General features: G+C 40.0%; 1 protein-coding gene across 2 annotated transcripts in view; it reads right to left on the bottom strand.

The window, feature by feature from the left end:
* Window positions 1–997: 997 nt before the first annotated feature.
* mta1 (metastasis associated 1) overlaps window positions 998–25,516 on the bottom strand; it is a 42,192-nt gene continuing 17,673 nt past the window's right edge. Inside the window, exons 4-18 of one of the 2 annotated variants that reach the window (XM_023430790.2) lie at window positions 17,063–17,189; window positions 15,744–15,807; window positions 15,296–15,413; window positions 13,290–13,392; window positions 12,845–12,944; window positions 12,151–12,339; window positions 10,347–10,421; window positions 9,829–9,887; window positions 9,351–9,487; window positions 7,526–7,677; window positions 6,311–6,500; window positions 5,992–6,081; window positions 5,149–5,304; window positions 2,216–2,365; window positions 998–1,655 (exon numbers count right to left, since the gene is read on the bottom strand). In XM_023430790.2, coding sequence (XP_023286558.1) covers window positions 2,256–2,365; window positions 5,149–5,304; window positions 5,992–6,081; window positions 6,311–6,500; window positions 7,526–7,677; window positions 9,351–9,487; window positions 9,829–9,887; window positions 10,347–10,421; window positions 12,151–12,339; window positions 12,845–12,944; window positions 13,290–13,392; window positions 15,296–15,413; window positions 15,744–15,807; window positions 17,063–17,189 — 1,670 coding nt within the window. In that variant the 3' untranslated portion in view covers window positions 998–1,655; window positions 2,216–2,255. The remainder of the gene's footprint in view (window positions 1,656–2,215; window positions 2,366–5,148; window positions 5,305–5,991; window positions 6,082–6,310; window positions 6,501–7,525; window positions 7,678–9,350; window positions 9,488–9,828; window positions 9,888–10,346; window positions 10,422–12,150; window positions 12,340–12,844; window positions 12,945–13,289; window positions 13,393–15,295; window positions 15,414–15,743; window positions 15,808–17,062; window positions 17,190–25,516) is intronic. The other variant, XM_087169733.1, reaches the window with a different exon arrangement.

The raw sequence follows: 25,516 nt of genomic DNA, 5'->3' as shown, positions 1-25,516 counted from the left end.
TAAAACAATGCATGACTTAAAAAATGTCACTCTGGCTCTCAGCCTCCACCAAAGCACCATCATGACAGTTGAAGTTGGTTGATCTCACACCCCAACATACATTTCTGCATTTACAAGATAGGCGAATGGTATCAGGCTGATGTAGAAAACTAACTCTGGCTGACCCAGATGTTAGAACAGCTGCCTCTTGACCAAAGGCCAACATGCTGCTTCATGAAAAACACCACTGCAGCTAGTGTCTAAAGTTTTTAAATTTATTAAAACAAAGTTTTCTTGAGTAAATTAATTTGTTTTTTCTACTTTTTAGATATAATTGTTTGTTTTGTTTTTTGTATGTTACCCTTTTTTTTTTAAATTCTCTGTACCATAATGGCCTGATCATATTGAATTTATTGTGCTGAATTGATTCAACCTTATTTTCTCATGTAATACATTTTGTAAAGTGTTTTATAGATCATTATTATTATTATAACTTCTATTTCCAAGGTTAACAACAAACTCGTCATCTACATCATCTAAATCTACAATATCTGAATAGATGAATAAAACAAAAATAACTGTCGGCAGCAGATGTGTTGGATATTCGTATATTTTCTCATAAAAACTGATGGATCCACTGTGACCGATGTTTTTATCAGTCATGCAACTGAAGAGTTGTGTGCCAAAGACAAAGCTACTCGTGAACATAAAATAAAGAGAAACACATTGACAAAATGACTGGACATGAAAGCAGAGTACATTCCTGCTTTTCAGCTGTTTGTAGACTTTTGCTTACAAAACATGTTTCAGTTTGTGCATTAAATCTTTTCTAATACTGATTTTTTTTAGGCACAAAGTATATAAATCAATAAGGAATGAAAGTCTTAAGTCGTTTTGCATATACCCTGTTTGCATACCTGTGTGAGTCAGAAAATCTTGTAAATACCAGCTTTAAAAACAACACCGAGTGCAAGTTTTGACACCGCTGATCTCCGTGCACAGACACCAAAAGAAGAGGGAAAATCAATTGTCTTTTTTAATTACATTATCGAAGCATAGATGCATTACTTGTGAAAAAGGTAGAAAAAACAGCAAGTCTTTCTCAATAAGTTAAACCTCTCTGGCCAAAGAGCAGGGCCGGCTCACAAAACAGAAGATTTCCCGTAAAGCATTCAAATTCATTGAAACAAAAGACAAGGAGTAAACTCGTGTCGCTGAAATAAAAGTGCGTCTCCTTGTTGAATTTAACTTGTTAAAAAAAACAAAACAAAAAAAAAAAACACAGAAGATGCAAGTGGCTTATGTTACAGTCCTTCCACCCTTTTCCACAGGGTTTTGCAAGCATTTTTTATGAAACTTCACAAGTTCCATCGTTTGATCGACAAACAATAAGCTGAGTTATAGTTGGTAAAAAAAAAATTATAATAACAATAACAATAATTACAATGACAGTAATAACAAGAAATGTAAGTAATAAACACAGTCCTGTACAGTCAGTCTTCTGATTGACCACAGCCAAACTGATCGATAATCGATTGGTCTTCAGCAGTCTGACAGACGGCGTACTGACTGAAGAAAGGTGGCCAATTTTGTCGTCTCCTTTCAGCTTCTACCTCCCTCAGCTGCCCACGGCTATGGTTTATTGGAAAACGCCTTTTCCATTTCATCCCCCTCTGCTGTGAAAAAGACACAAAGGACAGTGATTATGAACACGTCAAGCTCCTGTTAACCTTAATAATATACACAGTTATATCCAATTCACCATCACATCATTAAATGTCTTGTTTTTGTTTGACCAAAACTCAAAAGTATTCACTTTAATTTGAGGTAAGACAAAAGGTTTTCTGATAGTAATAGAGCTGAAATGATTAGACTGTTGAACAAACAGAAAATGAATCAGCATTAATTATTTCCTGATCTTCTAATGTGATCACTTGCTGTTTTCTCTGTAAAGGTAAATAAATAGTAGGTCAATAAATAATAAAACAGACATGTCTTACTTTGTAAATTATACTTAAATTTGTGAAAAAAGTGACATAAAACCATCAGAAGGAAATCAGCTTCACATTTATCAAACATTTTAGAAACCTTAGAGCACAGCCGACAGTTCGGCAGTCTCAGTCAGGAGTGTGAAACAACATCAACCTTGCATGAAAACAAAAACAACCACTGCTGCCAAGTAAACAAGCCTTACAAACATCATCTTCATACAGCCCAGCAGTGGTATAAGTCTCACCTCACTGGGGTTTGCAGTAGAGGTGGCTCCCACAGAGCGTTCAGTCCAGTTCATGTACCTCGTCCTGCAGGGAGGCCGAGGGCCGGGCCGCCTCGCTCATCCGTTTGGCCATGATGTCCCACTGTGGAGCCAGGGCTTTTGATTTAGAGCCTACAGAGGAGGAAGAGCACAAGATATGTTGATTTGGAAAATACACACAGCCTCAGTCCACCACTACTGCCAAATACTGTATATTAAGGTTAAAATCTTCTGCCCTCTAGTGGCTCTATTAAATACTTTTATAGCACCAACAGATCTGCCTTGTTCTACACATCTTCTCAAACTCTCCCTTAGCACAGGTGCCATCAGGTTTCATGTTTCTGAGCACATTTAAATTGACAGCACCACTTCTTTTTTTTTTTTTATGATTGATACAAATATCAATCAATATACATATAAGTACAAATTTAAGTGATGTAAAATCTGTCTAATAACTTTCACCCTATTCCCACACTCCCCTCAATGGCATGTTATCGACAGTTAAAGCAGTGAATACACTCTCCTCTTCTGCTTTCTATAGAAACAAACAGCAGCCTGTATTTGTCAAACATCACTTTACAATAAAATATTCAGCAAACAATCATTAGAATTATTCATCATCATGTTGTTGACAATCAGACTCAGACTGAGTCAGAATTCTAACGATTCAGCGATCAGCCACAAAGCTTGTTTGACAACAACGAATGTACTTAAAGCAACATTTCTCTGTTGTGTAAACTACGGCTTTGCAACAACGAGTTCGACGCGTCATATAAAGATTCATGAATAGCTAACAAGCATCCAAACCAAGAGAAAACAGATGATCTTCTACATTTGGAAAATTACAGCGAAACAGTGATTGAATGCTCCACAGCCACACTGACGCCAAATCCTCCATATAAAGGTAAAGTTCAACATTTAAAAAAAAGAAGAAATAGTTAGAACACAAAATTCACCTGAAAACCAAAAAACTTTGTTTTTATATTTCTGTTTTGAACAGATTAAACAAACATGATGCAACAAGTTAATTAGTAAACTCCTTTTAACAGTTTCCCTCTGTTCCCAGTTTATTCCCAGTCTGGGCTAAGCTAATTGCCTCTAGCTCCACACTTGCAATACAAGAGAGTGGTATCAGTCTTTACATCACTCTCAAAGAAAGTGAACAAGCTTGACGAGTCCTTTAACTTTCAGCCTTGTCCAGCAGAGTTCATATAAAAAGATCAATCAAACCCTAAATGAATAAGAAAAGGAAAAAGGAGACCAACACTGATAAAGAGGAATGCACTCTTATACTTAACCAACATAAACTATTTTGATAATTGTAAATTTTCAAGTAAAAACGGCAAAGGCATTTGATGTTCCAGGCTCTGAAATGGGAGAGCTGCCTTGTAAACCGAATATTTGGGGATTTTGGACTGTTGCTTGGACAAATCACGACTTTTGATAATATCATCTTGAGCTCTGGAACATTTCTCAATCACACTCAGGCATTTTCCTGCATTTTCTGATGTTTCATGACCAAACAATTAGTCAATTAGTTGAGAAAATACTAACTAAATAATCGTCAGTTGCAGCCCTGCGCAGCTTATAGAAACGACAATGTAACATCTCCTGATTTAACAACTAAAACAAAAGAAATATTGCAAGATTGTTATGATTAACAGTTTAAGAATAATAAATATATAAAACACGCTTGCAGCAACCTCTTCATTCTCTGTCACATTACCATAATATGAATGACTGTGTCGATAAGTTTGTGTTAAAATAAAAAATTAAAACTAATCCCTAATCCTGGAGCCTGGCTCATTTCCAACCCAAATCTCCTCCCGGTGCGTTATCCAAGCCTGGGCCTGAGGTGGGCTCACAGACCAGTGGAGATGCTCTCCCTCAGGATACACTTACTGAGCCCTCCTCCTCCTCCTCTTCCTCCTCTTCACTGTTACCATGACAACATAGACTGTAGCCTCCAGCTAAAGCAGCAAGGCCGATCCCCTCTCTCCCTCTCTGTCTTTCTCTGGCATACTCTCACCGTCTTGATCTCTCAGTCTGTCTCTTCCCCTCTCGTTTCACAGGGGAGAGGGAAAGTGGGACATAACCCAAAAAACAAAATAAGAGCCCCACACAAACTCTGAACCCTTCGGCAGTGGGTCTTAACTGGTGGTGTAGCCACGGAGCTCAGATGTGCGTTTACACTCTCCTTAAATATTCAAATTACCCATGTTTAGCAGAGATAAAAGCTTTAACATGTACGTGTAATGAAATACATTTTGGTTTGTGTAACAGCCACATTTGCACATAAACCAACGCAAAAAAAAAAAAAAAAAAACGGAGGTGGGATGAATTCAAGCTATTTCCTTCATATAATCTCACATCTCATTGAAAATCTCATGTTAATTAGAACGTTTGATTAGGTGATCATGATTATCACATTTGAGGAGAAAAAAACCTGGAAAATGATCTTGTGTCATCCTCATTTGCAACTACAGCACAAATTTAATCAAGTTTAATGTTTTAGAGTGTGCTGGTATTTGCAATGATATACAAGGTGTTACCGGCTAAAACGTTCCAATATCATAATGCAAATAATATGGTGTTTTAGAGGGGTAGTCTAGAAATGTAGCACTGCTCTTTAATACAGTTTAGAGACTCCGGGGGGTTCAATAATGGGTCAAAACACTGGGTCCTACATTTCCAATAATGCAGCTGCATTGCACACCTTTGAGAAAATATCCTCCTTACGACAAAACCACGACAGCATCTTCAGTTTACTTTGGAAAGCTTCCTCCAGAGCCACAGAGAACATTGTTCAACTGTTTTCACAGACTGAGTATTTCTTCTCATGAAGGAAGACGACATTGAACAAACACACAAACACTGTCCTGTATGTCTGTTGCTGTCTGCTTAAGCTCACTCACCATCCAGTCCGTTGTGCTGTTCATAGGTGCGTTTGCCCAGGATGGTGGGTGAGCCATTGTTGAGGATGGGAGAGGCTTTTATGGGCGTCAGGCTGCCTGTAGAGATTGACGCTCCACGAATTGGTGGGTCGGGCTTGGCTGGACAGGGATGTGCTTCTGAAACATGAAGAGCAACGGAGGGAGAGATGGGGAGATAAGACAAGGGGCAGAAACAGATTGTTAAGAAGAGAGGACAACAATTCACAAACAAGTGACACATTATTTTCAACTGCTGACCTGAAACATGAGGTCGGACTCATGTTGTTATTGTACTGAGGCCTGATTCAGCAAATTTATATCATGCAAAGCTTTGATTTATGACATGAAATGATTTCCTCTGATGCCACTTCTGACTTGTTTTACTAATTAAAACAAGTGCTCCATTTGCAACCATGTATGAGCGTCCGAGAGTCCTGCAGGATCCACAAATTTATCTGCAATTCACAAGTGACAGATATTTATAAAATGTGATGCTTCAGCATTCGTGATCTTCGTCAGCAGCGCTTGCAAATCACTTTTTTAAAGCAGGCCTCAAGTCCAAGGGAGTAATATTGAGACTGAGATATCAAACATAAATCAAAGTGATGATTCCAAAATTAACAAAAGATTTTTTACACTTGCATACATGTTTCTGAAGGTGCTAAACATAGCTTTTCTTCTTTTAAGGGAAAAACATGATCTTTTTTTTCTGAAAACTAATGTGTTCATTTTAGGAGCTAAGTGTCACAATATAAAACTGACTGAGAACAGAAACTCAAATGAGAACTCAGTTCCAGATGCAGCGGGTGAGCGGCTTCTTCTCACCTAAATACCGAACCACAGACTCCAGAGGTTTACGTTCCACAGGTTTCATAGGCAAAGGCTTTTTCGGCCTATCTGGCAACCGCAAGGCACCTGTAGAAATTCATTGCAAGAATATTGTCAATAAAAGCTTAATGGATGACACAGTGAAGCAGCAAGGAAAAAGGAAAAACCTGTGCTCTTTAATAAAACATCTGTCATGTCATAAAAACAGGCATTGCTTCCCTTTCATACAACTTAAACACAGAAGTCAAACAGACGCGGAACGATCAACATGTGTGATATTAACATAAAGAGTTTTAAGGGGGGGTCAGCTCCTCACACTCTGCCTTGATGGCTGCTGTGTTGACGGGGAGGTAGGGGTGCCTGGCCAGATATCGCGGCCTGATGATGTCCATGCAGAGGCGGCGAGTGATCCGTGTCAGGCCGTTGGTCTGCAGGTAAAACGCCTGTCGTGTCTTCACTGCAAACTTGGGGCTGCCGCTGTGTCGAAGGGGCAGGCCGTGGGGGCTCTGGTGGTACGAGCAGAACAACATCTGTGTTAGACCCCATGATGTTGGTGTCTATTAACAGCTGACACTTGATCTAATGAAATTATCACCTGACCGATGGCAAAGAAAACATCTGGACTAAATCGTTACCTGAAACTCAGTGATTAATCACTGTAATTTACTGATGCTGATTGGCAAAATGGAGCTGATTGGAACACTTCCCAAAATGTAAATGCACCATTTATTTAAATGGTGGTGGGTCAGTCATTTAATAGCTAATAATTTACTTGAGTTCACTGCGGAACAATATATAGATATATGTGGCACTTAATTTGATTTATTGATACAACACACAGATATACACACACGTTTACAATATTTGGACAAATACATTTACTTGAGGAGACAGTTTGACAAAGTTGTGACGTGAGAACGGCTAAAATTAAGATAGAGTCAAGATAAATTAAAGAGTATATTTTTGAAACAGTTACAGTCAGGGAATATGGTGTGGTTTCAGTGTTACCCTCCATCAAATATTGTATTTCTGAAAGATTGAGCGTTTGTCTAAGGAATATTTGAATTATCCTTTTTAAAAGGTGTCTAAATCAGTGATGTACTTTTTTTTTAAATTTAGCACAAAAGTTACAAATTGTCAGATTGTTTTAAATGATGCTAAAATGAATATGTGCCAGCAAACCACCTGTATGTTAAATGTATACTAGAGCTGAAACAATTATTGAATTAATTGACACCTGCTTTGATGATCAGTCCTAGTAAAACCAAAAAACTGAAAATCTTTGGGTTTTCAACAGTTTCAGGAAGTAGTCTCGGGCTCTGAGAAAGTCTACTGGGTATTTTGCTATTTTGATACATATTGTATGATGAGAGTGAGTAGAAGAGGATTTTCAGTGTAGGATGAACTGTTCCTTTAAGGGCAGGATAAGGCTTTAAGGAAAACAGTGAGGCTGTTGTTTGTGATTTGCAGAACAAGTCAATGTCCGGTGACGTATTCGCAATGGTGTGTGTTTCTGTGTGTTAGTGTGTACCATGTTGTTGCGGTTGGGTCCAGGCCTCTCTCCATCCAGTCTCGTGGGCATCTTCAGCCCCCCGTACTTCTTCCAGTATGTCCAGCATGAGGCGCACAGGCGACACTGCATGTTGGGCGGTCCCCACGAGTACCACTGGTAGGAGCTGCTGGCTACACCCACACATAGACACACAATCGCACAGAAAGTGAATACCGAGCGCCAGGGAGCAGCACAACACTCATACGTTACAGAACGTGCACACCATGATTCATAATCCACATATAATCATGAATCCGTTCTCATGTGCATGCAGGCGAGAGCAAAACCTTTAATCATTCATCACTGAATTAACTACAACCACTAAAATAACTTGAACAATCCGCTGCTGCAGGGCACATAATGCTATTCTCTCTCCTCTCCATTTTGTAAGTCCAATAAGCTCAAATGTGAGCCACATGCAGACAGCAGAGTTGATTTGAGCTCTTTAAATAAGTTAGTGGTCTATTGCTAAGATGTGTTGATGAAAACACAGATTTTTAAGATTTACTGAGGAGCACAAGTTGGATGTACAGTTCAGTAAAATGCAAAATACAAAAAGCTTCTGTAATAATCTATACTTAATCACAAATACACACAGCACTGAAGCACTAAGCCTGTTTTATTCTTATTTTCATAATTAATGACATAAACGAGCCTTTAACAACAGCAGATTATCACATTAGTAGCTCAGCGGTCAAGGAAGGTTTAGAGTTGTTTCAGCCCTTCATATGAACTAAAATGGCGATTTTCTCATGCAAATACTACGCATTTCCAAAAATGGTTTCCAGAGTGGATAAATATGGCTTAGTGGCTTTGTGTTTTAGTGTGTACATGGGAAACTGAACTATTGCCAAAGTATGAAATAAGCCTGCCAAGTCACAGTTGGGGACTGTGTGTAAATTTAAGAGCACAACCTCTTGTTGACTATCAATACAGCCGATCACTCAGCACCCTCCTGTCTTTAACCTGTTGTTAACATTTATGCTATGTTTTGTCAAATGTATTCGAGACAAAGGGAATTTCAGAGGCAGAATGAAGTCAACACGAGGATGCGGAGAGAAGTGAGGTTGTCTGGGGTGTTGCAAATTGATGTTAAGACAGGTCTGCATAAGGTGAAAATGTTTCAACTTCATCCAATAATTCACACTTAGGCTGGGACTTTATCAACATAAACATGAAGAGACGAGAGGAAAAGGGAAAGAAAGAATGGAGGGAAATAATAGAATAATACAGTTGATACAGTACACTGGCTGGTTGGCACAAATAAACTCAAACAGTTCAGTGATAAAATGTGACAAGGCGAAAAGTCACTTTTTTTTCTTCCTTAAGTTAATTTTTTGTGCATGTTGCCTTTATTGAACAGTTGACTGTCTGGAGAGGCATTAGACATGATAGAAAGATCCTCTGGCTGGGAGTTGAACCGTGGACAATGTAGTTATGTGGTATGTGGCGCCCCCAAAGTCCCTATGTTTTCTGTCTGAACACACCTTCAGATCTTAGATTGTGTCTCAGAGTCAAGAGCAGGCTTGGGAATTGATACACTGATCTATGAAGTGACCGAAAGACGCTTTTAAAAGTATAACTTTTTAAGATTCTGTCTTTCATTCAAGTCAAAAACGAGTTAAACATGAAACACCCCTCTTGAAAGCCACAGCAATTTATGAATTCATCACGTACAATTTAGCAAGACTTGCTGGAGTCTTCTTAAATCAGGCCAATACTAGATGATTCGTTGCTTCAAGAAGCAAAGAAACAGCAGCTGTTGTTGTTACATGATAGCTGTATTACACGTATGATGACTTACTGTAGCAGCTTTCACAGGCTCTGCCCAGCCCGGGGGTCGGCGCCGAGCCTGGAGGTCCTGGGACCCCTGCACCCGCTGCTCCATTCATCAGAGCTGGCTTTACATTGTTGCTCAGCTGGTTGGGGTTTGGCTTGTTACTGTTGGGGCACAGAAACAGTGACCGGGTCAGCTGAAGATAAGACAGGCCTACTCAGTGTACAGTCACTAAGAGAATAGATAACATTCATCCGGCACAGACGCTGATACTGTACTGAGAGCTGTCATGAATACTAATAGAGAGAAAGAAGGGTCTGTGCTCTGACAACAGTAGCACATGTCCAACTTTGAAACACCAGAGATGTTGCTCAGAAGGTCAGAACTACTCTAAACTTTTCTTTACATCTCCATGTAGTCAGATGAAAGAGTGCTGCACAAATGACCTCTGACGAATATGATTAAACCCGATATTCCACACAGAAACTTGCATCAAAGTACTCACTAGTTAGGGATGTAGACCTGCTTCAACTTGCTTTCTGCCTCAGCTGCTTTTAATCGTTTCTGGAGCGGAGACATTAGAGGTAGAGGAGCAAGGAGAAGGGAAAAGTCATCAACCTTGAGTTTAAGACACCATTAAACTACTTCATTTGAAAAAGGAGCAGGGAACAAGACTGATATATTGATAGTTGACTCATTTTTAAATAAGAATAAATAGGTTTATTATTCTTTTTTATTTCAAAATAGCCATATTCTTTGAAAATGAATGTAGATGCATGCTTACGGTATATGTAAAGTGGTAATCAATCAATGAAGATCAAAAATATTTTCAATTAATATCATTTCATAATATTTTTTTTTTTTTACTCAGAATGTACCGTAAATCACATCAGGCTTTCATAAATTAGTTATTGGGCTGGAAATTAATTAATTATTTAATTAATTAAAAGGAAAGTAATATCATCATGAAAAAAATATAAACAGTTATAAATTACTCCAAGAAAGTTTTATATAACTTTTTACCTGCTGTACATATCTGTCTGTGGTCTTCCACATGTAGTAATACTCAATAATACTTGTCAGGGATTTCCAGGGCAACTACAGAAGGAGAGAAAAGGATAAAATAATGAATATTTCGGTCTAATGGTTATCAAAGTGGTGGCAGCAGACGTCACTGACAGGTGGCTGGCAAAACAAAACCAAAAAAAATCTGGATGAAGGAAGTGAGCATGAAATATTTTGTCAAGAGCTGTAGCAGTAACACTTTAAAACCTCCATTTCATAACCAAATGTTTTGTGAACTTAGCAGAATTTCACACAAATGTATTTATCTCACTACCCATCTGTGACTAAAATACACCAAGAGAATGTATTTAGTTCAAAATCATTCCAAAGAAACATGGACATTAACAGACAATTAAACAAATGAATATGTCAATGAATAATAATAAAAATAATGACAATAAAATAAAATAATCATCAAGATCACACAGAAAGGCTCTCCCACAATCCCAGAACACATCGCTTCATCTCTGTCACAAGCATTATAATAAATAAAATAAATTAGTACCGCCAGACTAAATAACATGAAGTCAACAGCACTGAGTCTACCTATAAACTAAAGATGAAGGTAAATACAGTAAAAAACAAGAACAAGTATATTTGAGGTAAATAAGCAAAGAGGTCTTCAGGAGAAGTAATAGATGCAAGTGAGTTAGGCAAATTGTTCCAGTCTGTTGGTGCTTTAGACGTCTCTAGAAATTATAGGCACAAAAAAGATTCTTTGTATAAATGACAAAAACAACAAACTGGCCACAGATTCTCTTTGAGCTACACTGAAGTTGCTCTGCAAACTTCCCTCTAAAAAGTTTGAAAGGAAAACGAGCTGTCAAGTAGTGGCCCCACCCATAATGGTGGTGTAGTCCCTGTTGTTTGAGGGAAGGCCTGGGTGGAAACGAGAGTGAGCAGCACCGACGGCAGCCAGCCACCAGGTGGTGGAGTGATGCACACAGTGAGAGCCGAGCACAATGTGGAGTAGAAAGGTCCACAGACGGCAGCACCATTCTTCTCAAGCTCAAAGCACAGAGGACGGCGAGGAGCTACAGCACGAACGGCAGCTTTCTCCTGGTTTTTAACTGACACTTACTTTTCTCAAAATGTATTCTTTGGTATGCTTTTAGGGGTGAATGGTCATTGTTCGGAGCTTTAGCATTTTCACTCTTTAGTACCAGCTGGCTGCCACATTAGCTTCCAAGACTACTATTGTGCTTGTGCTTCTAAAAGCTAAATCAGCTAAACGGCTAAATAAGCATAAATGTCTTCTGCAGAAGTTCAGCTCTCATTCTGTGGTAGGGACTCGTAAGCAGCAATTATGGATGCACTGAATACTTACTGTACACATCTCTAAATTAGATTTGGGCATCCAACATACAAGCATGCTGGCTGATGAGCAGCGTACCACGTGCTCAGTATGTCTTCCATGTACATCTACACTATAATATTCCATTAAGCAGAAATGCCTTTGAAAAAGTGTTTAGAAAGAACCCCTCCACACACACATATGCAACAGAATATATAATTCATTTCATTAATTTAAAATGTCTGTTGTAGTCACAAATGGACATAATATATAATATAAAAAACTGCAACGAGAGGCTAATGTTCCCCCGTGTCTAATCTTTATGCTAAGCTAACTGTCCCCTGGAAAACAGACAGAAAGAGTGGCATCAACCTTCTCATCTAACTCACAGCAAATAAACCAAATAAGCATATTTCCCAATAAATACGTTTTTTTGTTTGTTTTTTTTTTTACAGGTTTGTTACTCACAAAATCCTGCTGGATATCGGTGAAATCTTTGCCGTATTTCTCTAGTGCCTCCTCGAACAAGTTGGCCTCCGAGGCGCTCCACTCCTCCATTTCATCCCTGCAGAGGACGGGCCCGCCCTGAGGCACCAGTGCTGCGATGGCTCGAGTCATGTCATAGCCCGTGGCGTGGAGGGTGTCCATGGCGTGAAACTGAACACAAAATAGGAATACGTGTTAGTGTCAGGACTTTGTCGTGTTGTTTGGAACATTTATGCAATGAAATTCTACAATATTCTGCTGACTTCTTGGCATGACATATTTATATTTACTCAATCCATGGTGTTTATGTGCAGCCCCTTGTGCAAGGCTTTGGGCTGTGTGTGTGTGTGTGTGTGTGTGTGTGTGTGTGTGTGTGTGTGTGTGTGTAGCTTGAAGGCCTCTCATCTATGTTTTTTACATGAGGATAAGATCTAGGGCAGAATAAAGCAGCACCAGGCTTCTGGGGCCAAGTGCTTGTTAGGGATAACCAGACACAGGCCTCAACAATCACTAACAGACACACAAACACACACATATACACACAAACACACATATACACACCAGGCATTTTCTTTGATTAACAGCCCTGTTTTTCTCCTACACTTTTCACCTATAGTGTGATGCTGATTTTCCCAAAGGCCACTTTCATGTGTGTGAACGTATGTGTATATCTCACCAAGGTGATGTCTCGGGAGGCTGCAGCAGCACTCATGTGAAGGCTGGGCTGCCGGACAGAACTACTGCAGTCCAAGGCTCTGGCAAATGTACCTACCGACCTATGGGACACGAACATGACGTAAAAGACGAAGAGATAGGAAACAAACTTTGGGTTTTACTTTCACCATCGTTTGACGTAGTTCCATCTGGTCTTTTTCTGAACTATTTATGCTCAAAAATGTTGAAACACAAATTGGCAAAAGTTCCAAATCAGGTGCATCATGATAAAATATTCGGTAATGTTGCCCTGTCATGATACACCTCTAAATAAATCCAATATCAAATGTTAGGAAAAGTTTGAGGTACTTTAAGTTAATTTCCAGAATTGCAGGACTGTTCCTTTAAATAATAATTTTTCTTTTGTTGCATTATTTGTATGTTTTTGCTCTTCTGTGTTGACTTACCGAGCTACTACTAAGAACTGGTCAATCTGTTTCTCCGTCAGTGAGCTGTTGGGGTCCCAGACCTTCTCCTCTAGTTTCTCCAACTCTCTGCCATCGTCTTCACCTACATGGACACAGAAGACACACAGGTACAGACAGTTTGTTTTCGTAAGTCCAAACCTGGTCCCCAATAACACACATAAGTATAACCAGAGTTTGTAAAAATCCACAATCAAATTTCCTTTTTTTCCTTTTTTAAAATGACTCCCTTGTCTAAAGTGTTAATGAATCCCAGAGCTGTAGAGGTGCGGCCTGCCTGCCTGCAGCCAACCAGCCAACCTGCCTGAGCTTCTAACACATGTAAAAGAATTTCATTAACATGGGTTTAATTAGAGAGCTTAGCTACCCACAGTGTCCTAATTGGAATTTCAGAGGTTTTCCCACCTGCTAAGAATAAAAATCTGGCAAAACACTGAACCATAAATCTGGCAGAGGAGTAGTCACATGAGTACTGGCACAAAATATCACCACAAAATGTTTGGGAAATATGGCTCATTGTGCTTTAATAATTATGGATTTTTAATATTTTAGATACATTTCAAGGTCAAAAACTACTTTTGAAAAGTATAATGTTTAGGCTGACATTAATTAAGTTTGAAGGACAAGTTTCATATTTGTTTTATTGTTGACAAATCCCATTAAAAACAATTGATCCCATAACAAGTTTTGTCTGTGAAGTCAAAGTCTGATACATCTTGATCCTTTGGGCCACAGACCTCCATTAATGTCCAAAAACCATTAAAAACAAGACAGTGAGCCACATGGTTGCACTGGGTGACATGTTCCTACATCACGATCCACCTGGGCATAATAGTTTATTTTGACTCCGACATGCACGGTCCCGCTGCCCTGAATACTAACTACAGCAACATATGCAAAATAGCACAATTGAAAATAGTTTCCAACAAATACATTATTTCCTCCCATATGAGTGACATTTGCTAAAAACTGTCTTAGGTTTTAGGAAACTGTTTTAGGAAAATATTTAGTCTTTTTTAAAAAGTGAAACTATCTATCTGTGACCCAATTTTAAAGGTTTCTGTCTTCACTAGGAAAGGGCTCGGTGCTGAGCGCCATAGACAGAGCAGGGGAGTCTGAAAGTATTGAGAGATGAACTATCACATTGTCGGATTTGGTCTTTTTTTTTTTATTGAATTTGCTGACAATGAGGAAAAATAATGCCAGCTTTATCCTTCAAAATAAAGGCCACATTTCTAATCATCTTTGTATGTGAAACACAGTGTGAGTCTTTGAATCTTCACACTTTGGAAAGAAACTAAACAACTGTCATGTGTTAAGCTCCAGATATTCATACACATGAGACACATGCTTACAATATTTTTGTACAGGTGACATCATATTCAGTTGCTCAAATTACTGCCTGTGTATGACTTTACACTCACGCTGAGATTTAAGAAACGGGAAACTTCCTTGTCATGCCATGTTGTGAACATGTCCGTCACCAATAAAGCAGTTGTGAAGTAACTTTAAAACCACCTTCTTGTCAGGTAACGTGCATCCCATCCTTTCCAAACTCTCTGGGTGAGATCATCACTTGTGCACAACATAGACAGTAATTTGTTATTCTAAATGCTTTGATTATGTATAATCATGCTGCCACACTGCGATTGCCATGGAAACTTGGGTTAGTTGCTTTTTTTTTTTTTTTCTACCAACTTTACTTTAAAAAACAGAAGTAACCGCTGGCTTGGGGCAGAAAAAGCCTGCTCAAAGTTCACAAAGTGTTTCGGTAGAATTGAGCAGTTACAAAACCATGAGAAGTTGAGTAGTTTATTATGGCTCAGTCTGCCCCATTAATGCTGAAAAACTTCTTTAAAAAGAAAAAAAAAAATCTCAGTACACAGCAGGGTAAGAAGTCCCCTGAAGGAAAACGTTAATATGCTGCTCTTAGAGTAAACTTCTCTTGACAACTGTGTCAATTAAAACAAGATTTAAATGCGGTGTACCTTCGTTCAGGAGGTCCGTGATGTCCGCCTGGTATTTGTTCCCAACGCGGATCTCCCCCTTATCAGCCAGCAGGGTTTTTTGCTGGGGGTCATACACCAGCGAGTAAAAGAAGGCATCCTGGGAAATACAGATGGCAGGAAGGCGTGAGGATGCAATGAAAGGAACAGGAAGTGAGACGGGCAAACGGAGAGGCGAAAGAGGAGTGTATCTGTCTCTGCATGTGTGTGTGTGTGTGGGTCTATTTCCCCTCTGCTAGTCTCTCATCTCCTCATTACTGTATGTGAAAAGAACATTCTGGGTCAACACACTGAATAATTCATCTGGAAACAAGAATCTCTAAGTCGTAAGTCTCTTACACATTGTCTTTGATACGTACTGATGTCTAACACACCTAATCGCAGTTTAGGAGACAACATCATGCTGGACATCGAGAGCTTGCATACGTACCTCTCTGTCCAGGTAGGACTTCAGAGCTTCTGTCTCGTTCAGCAGTGTCACACAGCACTTCCCCCTGGAGTCCAGCAGAAAAAAAAAAAGAAAAAAGGAAAGGGCAAAGAGTGAAGTGGCAAGAAAGGACAGAGAGGACAAATGATTGATAAGTAGAAGATAAGGAAGAAAAGACAAGTGGGAGAGGCATAGAGGAGGAGAATATTTAACGTGAAACGCAGAATCAAGTCCACGGGATAACTGGTTACATAAGCGCAAGATGAAAGCTGCCAGCCTTGACCAAACTCCCCTCTGCAAGAGAAACTGTCTAAGAGGAGACTTTGATGTGAATGCATCTCAAAATCTGCAACGATGATATTGATTTAGTCCCAGTTGGCACAGCCTGTTATTTGACAAATCATGGTCCAGCACTCCTCTCCGTCCTTTAACTGAATTAAAATTATTTACCAGCTAATTACTCGTATCTCCCTAGTACAAAGCAAATACAAGTTGGCAGTGTGAGAAACACCTCGTGTAACCTCACAGCACACTGTCGTCAAGTTAGAAAACTTCATCCAGCTTGAATGCGCACTAAACAAACGGTTCATCAGAGTATTTTTATTGGAGCAGATGTCGGTTTCCTCTCCCTACGACTCTTCAGAAATGTCAAGTAATAATGTGGTAATGATTAGGTGGGTTTGCCTGGAGCTTACTGATGAGCAAAGGTTGTTCTATATGTAGAAACAGATTTCTGTTGACATTCAGTGCTCAAAGTGCACACCGAATATAGGTGGATTATTGTGCGTCTGAGTTTATTAGAACCAATTGAAAGCTGATGACGATGGTTGCTTCAAACCCTCTTTCAGCCATCGTAGATAATCACATTGTCATCATTCACTACAGTCACTATGCTAGTTTTTACAGCCCCAAGATAAAAACACTCAGAACAGCATGAAACTGTACTGCATAACTGGAGCAGCCCCGATTTAAACCCAGTCACCTTTGTTACACGTCATATCCCCCCTCAACCCTTTCCAGTTTGCCCCAATTCTCTCTGCCATGAAGTAAAGGCAAAACAACTTTCTAGAAATTATTCATTTATAATTATATATATATATAAACAAGTGGATTTCTTTTTTTAATTATTCAAAAAAAGATTTATTTATTTATTATTTAAAAATGATCTATTCACAACCTGAGAAATAGTCAAAATCATCCAGTGAGTATAAAATCCTTGGTAGAAAGACATGCACATAAAAAGAAAAGCTGAAACAAAAAGAACTAAAAACTACAACACATCATTTGGTGGCATGATACCAGTGAGGTGTACGGCAGCGTACCTGATGTGTGTGGCGGGTAAAGACTCCAGTTGGCGGGACAAGAAGAGCTCTCTGTGTCTGAGCTGGTGTTTCTGTTTCTCGGGGAGGTCGGCCATCTCTGGATTCTCCATCTCCTCCTCCAGCTCCCCTGGGTGGAGGAAAAAGGGGGGCAAAGGTCAAACGTACGCACATCAGATGAGGCGGAACAATGGCATCCACAGGGAAAACTAGCAAATGCATTAGCTGCAGCCACACACACACATAACCACACACAAACACACACACAACCACTCTCAGGTGCACAACAAGCGGACATAAAGCATAAGGATGGACACTTGATGAGCCAGAACAATGAGGTCCCCAGGGAGAAGGAGACTTGTGTATAACACACAGGTATTTTACATAAAATCTCACTGATTATTCTACCCTTCCAATTCTGCGTTTCAACCCTTATAAGTATATAAGCAGCTGGGACACAGATTCTTCAATATTTTTCTTTCTTTTAATCCAACGTCAAACCTTGAGGGCACCTGGTGCCTTGGAATAAAAAGGAAAATCTTGGAGAATCCCTGTACCACACACACAAAACGTCCAGAAAAGGCAAGAATTGAAATCACTGGGTGAAAAACAGTCGAAGAATGAATGGACAGAGCAACTGTTGAAGGGCTATCAGCTCATTTGAGTAGGTCATGTGCCTGAGTCATTCTATAAGAATAGATTTAGCTGCTGCTGGTAGGCAACATCTCCACTCCACATACTCTTCCTCATCTGTGGATAAGGACAGAAACAGAGGTGGGAAATATAGGGGGAGAGGAGGTGAGACGGACAGGAAAACAGATAAACAGAGAGACAGATAAAATAGGCAAGAAGAGCACAGAGAGTGGAAAGTGTGACAAAAGTGATAAAGAGCAAGGGAGCATGAGATGAAGACAGAGAGACGTAAAGACAGCGAGGAGGAGAGAGGGAGAGGAGAAAGGGGAGCAATAGAGAAATCAGCAGGGAGAGCAGGAGAAAGAGAGACAAGTATGAGCAGAGAGAGAGAAAGAGAGAGAGAGAAAGTGGTAGAGAGAGTAAAGAGGAACATGAGAAAACAGAAGTTAAACGGGCAGAGAGAGAAAGAGAGAGAGAGAGCAGTCAGTACGTGCTCCAATTCATTTGGAGTTTCATTAGAGGAAGCGAGACAGAAAGAGGGAGACGGGGAGCAGAACAAAAGCAATCAAGGGATTTTCAGGAGAAGAGATGTGTGGCCAAAATCAATAAGTACTCCTTCACTCCCTCACTCTGCCCAGCACTCAGCACCCAGCAGACACACTATCAGTGCCCAGGCAGCACGCACGCGCACGCACGCGCGCACACACACACACACACACACACACACACACACACACGCACGCACGCACGCACGCACGCACGCACGCACACACACACACACAGCATGGGCCTCACTCCATCTTCTGCCATGTAAAACCAACAAAATATAGACCGAAATTATTAATAAAAGAAAAACAAGATTAAAGGGAATAAAAAAACATGGTGGAAAGTTGTACGAGGGTAAGTGAGGAGACTAAATGTCTGTGAACATCAAGTGTGTGTTAGAGAGGCATCAAATATACCATGCATGTGTAACATATCTAAAACATGTGTTTTTGTAGGTGCCTCATTCTTACATCATGTGAACTTACATATGTTTTACATTTACTTTACATTTTAAGGCGTTTACTGACGTTCCAGTCGTTATCCAGCCAGGCAGCTCATAATGAGCTCAAAACTGGTAATGCTGGTAGTGTTTCCCCATCAAGGCGCTGCATTAGCATAAAAATGTATAACGAAGCAATACTGAATCAAATTGAAATTGCACAACGAGAGAATTAATTATTGGCAAAACCTGTTTGTGCCGTACACAGGACTCACTGTAGAACAAAACTTAATCTAAACCAAGATGTGTATGCTTTATTTTTCTGGGGGGTTTTTCCACAGCAGCTTGGTTGAAATGATAAAAGACAGACAATGAACTTCAAGAAAAATGAACGACAGCAACATTTAAGTTATGCAGGAGAGGAATTACCTCAGAAGAACTGCTTTAGAAGAACATCTTGACACAGGTTCGACCCTTTTCAGAGTTAAAGTCAACTTGTAAGTGCTCTCTGCTGGACAAACTGTCCTGGTGACACTGTTTCTAAATTACCTCAAATCAGATTAATCGATACATCATTCTGGTCAATTTATCTGCATAGCTCTAGTAACAACACAGGAGCTGAGGCCATTCAAGCAAACTGGATAGTCACTTACACAATTGTAGGGTGAACACTTCAAAATTTAAAGTTGAACATCACCAAACCTCATTGAGGGTTTCCTGCAGGAAACTGGTTTTGCAGAAAGTGTAAGTGCTGCCCACTTTTTCTCACACGTCAGCACCTGATCGGGCCTGATTAGACTGTTTGTTTCTACATGTCACTGCTTTTACAAATTCAGAAGGTTTTTTTACCCCCTGACATTGCACCATGCTGCTCTGATTAATCACTCAATGTACAATGTCTCCTTGGGTTGCAACTAATCAACTCTTATTTTCCTTATTGATTAATCTGCCAATTATCTCAATTAATCAAGGTCAGTTTAGACTTTTGATGCGTTTAGTCTTTCATTCACACTATGAAATGTCAACGAGTAGTTAAAAAACACCCACTGAAACTTCTCACAGCTCAAGGCGATTGATTTGTCCATCTATTAGTCCAAGACTCAAAGATATTCCATGGACTATCATATCTCAAAGAAAAGCAGCAGCACTCTCACATTCATGAAGCAACAACCAGCAAATGTTTGACATTTTTGCTTGAAAAGTGGCTGAAATAATAAATCCATGATCAACATAACTGCCCGTGAATTTTCTTTCCATTCACTAATGGAGCGTTAATGTGATCAATCAGTCACTTGTCTGCTGAGCTGAATCGCACAGATACCGACACGTCTCGTCTCATTATTTACATACTAACGATACTTTACATGAAAGGAGAGATGAAATGCCCCCCCCCCCATGAAAAGAAAACAGTCAATAGTAAAGATTTGACAGGAAATGACAACAAAGACCAGATGAAAGCTCAAACAACTGGCTCCATAATTAAATATGTGGCCTTTGGTGTGTGATGTAGCCCCTCTGCTCGTTGTACCTAAAGCCTAATATTAGATTTCATAAAAATGTAATATGGTGCACTTTTTTTTTTCCCAGGCAATGCCTCCACTTTATAACACTGCAGGAAACCCGGTCATCAGAGCAACAGTCCGAGCAAAAATATACATACGAGCCCCTGAATGACCATATGAGTGAGGTGTTCTTGCATAAAACAAGACAAACGGAAGCTTAAGAGATGAAGGGATATTATTTTAACTTCCAGAAAAGACCTCATTAGAGAGCAAGGTGATGAAAATATAAGAGAGGAGACGTGATTCAAGTGCAGCAGTTGCTCTCTCTCCAAGAAAGTTTTTAGCCACCAAAAAAAAACAAAAAAAAACATAACAAGGTACATGTTCTGTTAAATGCTGTTATTTCTGTCAACTCTACATATATGACATCTATTGCATGTGTATTCAATCTGGCAACACACACACACGCGCGCACACGCGCACGCGCACACACGCACACACACACGCGCACACACACACACACACACACACACACACACACACACACACACACACACACACACACACACACACACACACACACACACACACACACACGCTTAAGCAGGATTATGTAGTGGTCCATCAGCAAGCTGGCTCTTCCAACCGGCCCCTGGCTGTGTGTCCTTGAGTAGCAAGTCAACTCCCCAACCTCAGTCCTTCTCCTTTCCTCCTCCGAGCCAATCTCCTGGCAGTGCACCCACACCATACTTTCGACAAATTGCCTCTCCATCTCACCTGTCCCTGCCAATTATCAATTATTGATGAATGGGTCGCCTTACTGGGCTGAGAGACAGCGAGGGGAGGGAAAGCAGTGGAGAGAGCGGGCCTGAGGGCGACGAGAGGAAGTGAGGAGAACGCAGCAGACCGTTATTGCCATAACAAACTGACTACACCTCTATGATACAGTGTGTGTGTTTATGTGGTGGTGGAGGGGCAGGAGACAGAAGCACACAGCTACAGACATGTAGCTTCTTCTTAAAAATCCATGGTCAAAACTGTTTTTACTCACTAAAGATGGGAGATCAATCATTATAAAATCAATACTTTGATGTGAGTTTGGTAATATTATAGCATAACTTAAACAGTCTTAACCTGGTCTTAAAGACTGCATTACAGTGAAGTCATGCGCAATTTTCTGAGCTCATCTAACGGTCGTGTCCATTAGAAATGTTTTTTTCTTCTCAGTGACTAAATTATTCACCCCTATAAAAAATAAATGAATGGAATTACCCATAGTAATACCCAAAGCATCACCACATAACCAATGTTGAGATAACAGTTTTGTCAATACTGCCGAGCTCCAGCCCCCATATTAAATAAGGTGATTGTGTCTTCAGGTCTGCAGGCTAGACTACATGTTTGCCCAGTCAAGGACAAGTTTGAAAAAAAACAAAACACGAAAACTATTTCAATTTTAATGTCATTCCACCTCACACAAGTGCATCATGGACGTTCTTCTTCATTCTCAGCACATTCCAAACAAGAGTAAGAACAAGGCCAGCATAGTCAGTTGAAAACAACAACAGTTCGTCAGGACAATGTAGTGCTGTGGTGCTGATCATTTTTCGTGTCTGTTCAAATGGAACAATGGGACTTCAGGTCTAGTATACATTCACTGAAGATTTGCATCAGGGATTTGTCCTGGAGCTGGAACTGCAGAGCTACCCAGTGTGTGGTTCAGTTATCGAACTGGTGATATAAAAGGTTAACCTTAAGATAAAACCTTGTAAGGGAAGTGGGAAGCTTCAAAGCCTCTGCAGTATATTAGTAGCTGCACAATCAGAGGCACAATAAGAAAAAACATCAAGTATTCCTGCATTAACAGAAGCACATTGTTTGGGATAATGTGGTTTGATTGATCTTTTTTGGCTCTTTAAGTTAATATAAATTAGCAGTAAAATGCCTTCCCAGTCACAAAATAAATCATTGTCAAAAACAGATTCAAGCACTGATTAAAACTGTGGACTGAAGCCGTGGCTAATTATGCATACCCTTCACTTGATACAAAAATTATAAACTTTATGAACAAGCTACACGTCTTTATTTGAGTTACATGTACTGTTTGAATTAGTTGTATAGTGTTCTCAGGGAATGCGCTTTCCTCCACACGGATGGATTATTACACCCATATACAGTGCTGTGCAAACATTTAGGCACTTTACATGTTTAGATTCCTATCCATCATCAGTACCATCAGGAAGGCATCTGATTGGTCCAAAATTCATTCTGCAGCATGAGAACGAGTCCAAACATACAACCAGACCCATGAAGAACTATCTCCAGAGACGAGAAGAACAAGGATTCCTGCAACAGATGGTGTGACCCCCACAGAGCCTTAATCTCAACATCATGGAGTCAGTCTGGGATCACATGAAGAGACAGAAAACAACGAGACAACCTGAATCCACAAAGGAACTTGGAGAACTGTTCTCCAAGACGCTTGGAACGATCTACCTGCCGAGTCTTGTGAAAAACTGTGTACAGGTGTACTGAGGAGAACTTGCTTTATTTAAGGCAAATAGTAGTCACGACAAATTTTGTTTTAGTGTTTTTTTTTGGTTTTGTTTTTACTGCACTCTGTATGAAGTTAATTGATATATAAAATCTATTCATGGCATTATTTCTGAAAGATTCCTCACTTTACGGTTTGGGTCTAAAACCTTTGCACAGTGCAGTATGTCAGTTTGAATGCACTTACAAGAGTACTCCAGCGATTGAGAACTGCACTTACATAAGACTGAGGGACTTTTTTTTTTTTTTTTATGATCCAAGTCATATGAGTCAAGCTGCAAAATGCTGAATCCTATACATCTTATGATGCAATTCAGTTTTGTCTTTTCATCAGACGCCCCCAGTCTGGCTAAAGCCCAAGTCTTTCAAACTCCAAACCTTTACTTTGTAACGTAGCCTTCATTAAAAACTTGCGGTCTACAGTCTCAAGCCGAGATAACTTTGTTGACATGACAAGAGATTTTTTTTTTTTCACACATAAAAAAAGACTTCCCATTTAGAAACTGGAGCCTTTCTTATAATGTAAACAAGAAACCAAATGTCTCTAATGGGGGGTCTTTTATTATGTTTACACCTAACCTGGCTTCTAAAGGAGTTTTAAAATAGTGGCTGTGGCTCACAAAGACCATGGATGTTACATTACACAGCCACTAAGGAGCAAGAGATGTCATTCAAAATTTGGAATATGTAAAATAAGAAAAACTAAAAAGCGTGTACAGTGCTACACTATAAGTGCTTAGATATGCCAGTTCATTGAGGTATTTAACATATGCCAGCCTGTGTTGAAAGATGTGTTAGAAATCTGCTTAGCATAGAACTGCATGTAAACAACGAGTTTACATAAGTACAGAATAAGAGTCACTGATTTCTCCCACTAACCTGTCTTCTGAAGAACATGTAATCATAGTTCAAACCATAAGAAACGCAGCTAGTCATTAAAAGCAACAGCGGTTTAGTTTACAAGCAGAAAGGTAAAAACTGCCAAAACTGCTTAATTGCTGAACACACTGTATGTACACACAGGGGTACATTTTAGCATAATTTTCTGCAGCACACAAAGGTATTTTTAGGAATAACTTCCCCTTCCTCCCTCACAAATATAACATACTTGATTCAATTTTCCGAAAGCTAAAAAGTAATCAGTTAGCTGCTTAACATTTATTTACCGCAACATGAAATCTCCATGTGCTCCCAGACAGACACAACAACAACACGAGGCGACATGAAGCCACATGCAGTGAGGATGCTGTTGTTACATTGCAGCTTATAAGGCAGCAGTTCATAAAGCTCTGCAGACTGGGATGTAAATTAGAACTGTATTCTCTCACTGTAGGACCTAGTCCCATTATTAAATAATATCATGACTCCCGTCAAATAGAGAGAGGTTGTGTAGCTCAAGTGGTAAAACATGGCACCACTACTGGCAGGGTGAGGGGTTGTTTCCATGTTGGGACTCCTGTGCTGCGAATGAATTCACTTATAGAACGATAATCTGGGGAAAAAAAGGGCTGTGACAGAGGTTTATGACCCACTTTGGCTGCAATAAACTAGTACTTGACCCCCAATCAGCTTGACTTCAGTTCAACTGGTTCCAGTTCTGTGCATCAGTTCACTGACAACCATTGTTGTCTATTGTTTCTGAGAGCTAGGAGCCACACTTCAAAAATAGAAAAAGGTTTGAGTCATGGCAAATTCAAACGTCTGAAGGGAGGGGTCAGGGAGGTAAAATGCCAAGTTCACCACAGCAGCTGACCACTCAGGAGGCTGCTACGCTCACAGGGGAGGGGCTAATGCTGAAGTTGGAGGCCCCATTGAGGGAGTGCTCAGATTCTCTGCAAGCAAAATATTTGATCAATGACTCACAGCAGACACACATAAAGACACACAGGCTCATACTCTCTCTCACACACACACACACACACACACACACACACACACGACTGCCATTCTCCACTGATCCATAACGAAACTGAATTAAATGTACCCCTCCAGCAATTCCTGTGACAGGACCCAGAGCTAAGAACTCAAGTCCATCATGCATATAGGAACACATCTACACACACACACACACACACACACACAGAAAGGCACATACAGTGAGGCTGCAGCTACAGAAACGTAGACAGGATACAGCCCACACCCATGCGGTGTGCAGCAATTCCTGCCATGCATTTTTTACATATTGCAAATGTCTGGAAGCCCCTTACCAAACTGCAGCTGGCAGAGCAGAGCCAAAAACTAAGAAGCCTGCATAGGAACAGCCGATACAAACATTAGTCCAGGTTCAGAAACAATGCCCTGCTACATCTACCACTTTGCCAGTACTTTTATGACACTGCTCTGTTTGTTGTATCTGCTTTTGTCTGACCAAAAATGCAACAAAAAGATTTGGTTTTGCTTGGTTACAACTGAAATATTCATGTTTAATTGGCGATTACCATGCAACAAGAAGAAGTAAGAAGGACACACACCAAAACAAAAACATTCAAGAGTGTTTTCTCTCTTAATTTGGGTTGATGATTGGACCTTTAAAAAAGTCATAATGCTTCATCATTCTTTTAGCAGACACACCAAAGGAGTACATCTTCAGCAGAATAACCAAAAATCATGTAAGAAAAAAAAAGAAAGTCCTGTGCAGATGAAACAGCATGTGTATGAACGCACACAAACACTGTTCAAAAATAATCACAGACTTTCTTAAAGGGACACACACACACACTGGGGAACTGATGCTGTGTGGTCCAACAGAACAAACAATCCCCTCCTGCCACGGATACCCACCCC

Source organism: Seriola lalandi, unplaced genomic scaffold, assembly GCF_002814215.2.
Source record: "Seriola lalandi dorsalis isolate HSWRI2012SDOR001 ecotype SW California unplaced genomic scaffold, Sedor1 jcf7180002054911, whole genome shotgun sequence".
NCBI lineage: Eukaryota > Metazoa > Chordata > Actinopteri > Carangiformes > Carangidae > Seriola > Seriola lalandi.
This window is presented reverse-complemented; position numbering and strand designations above follow the sequence as displayed.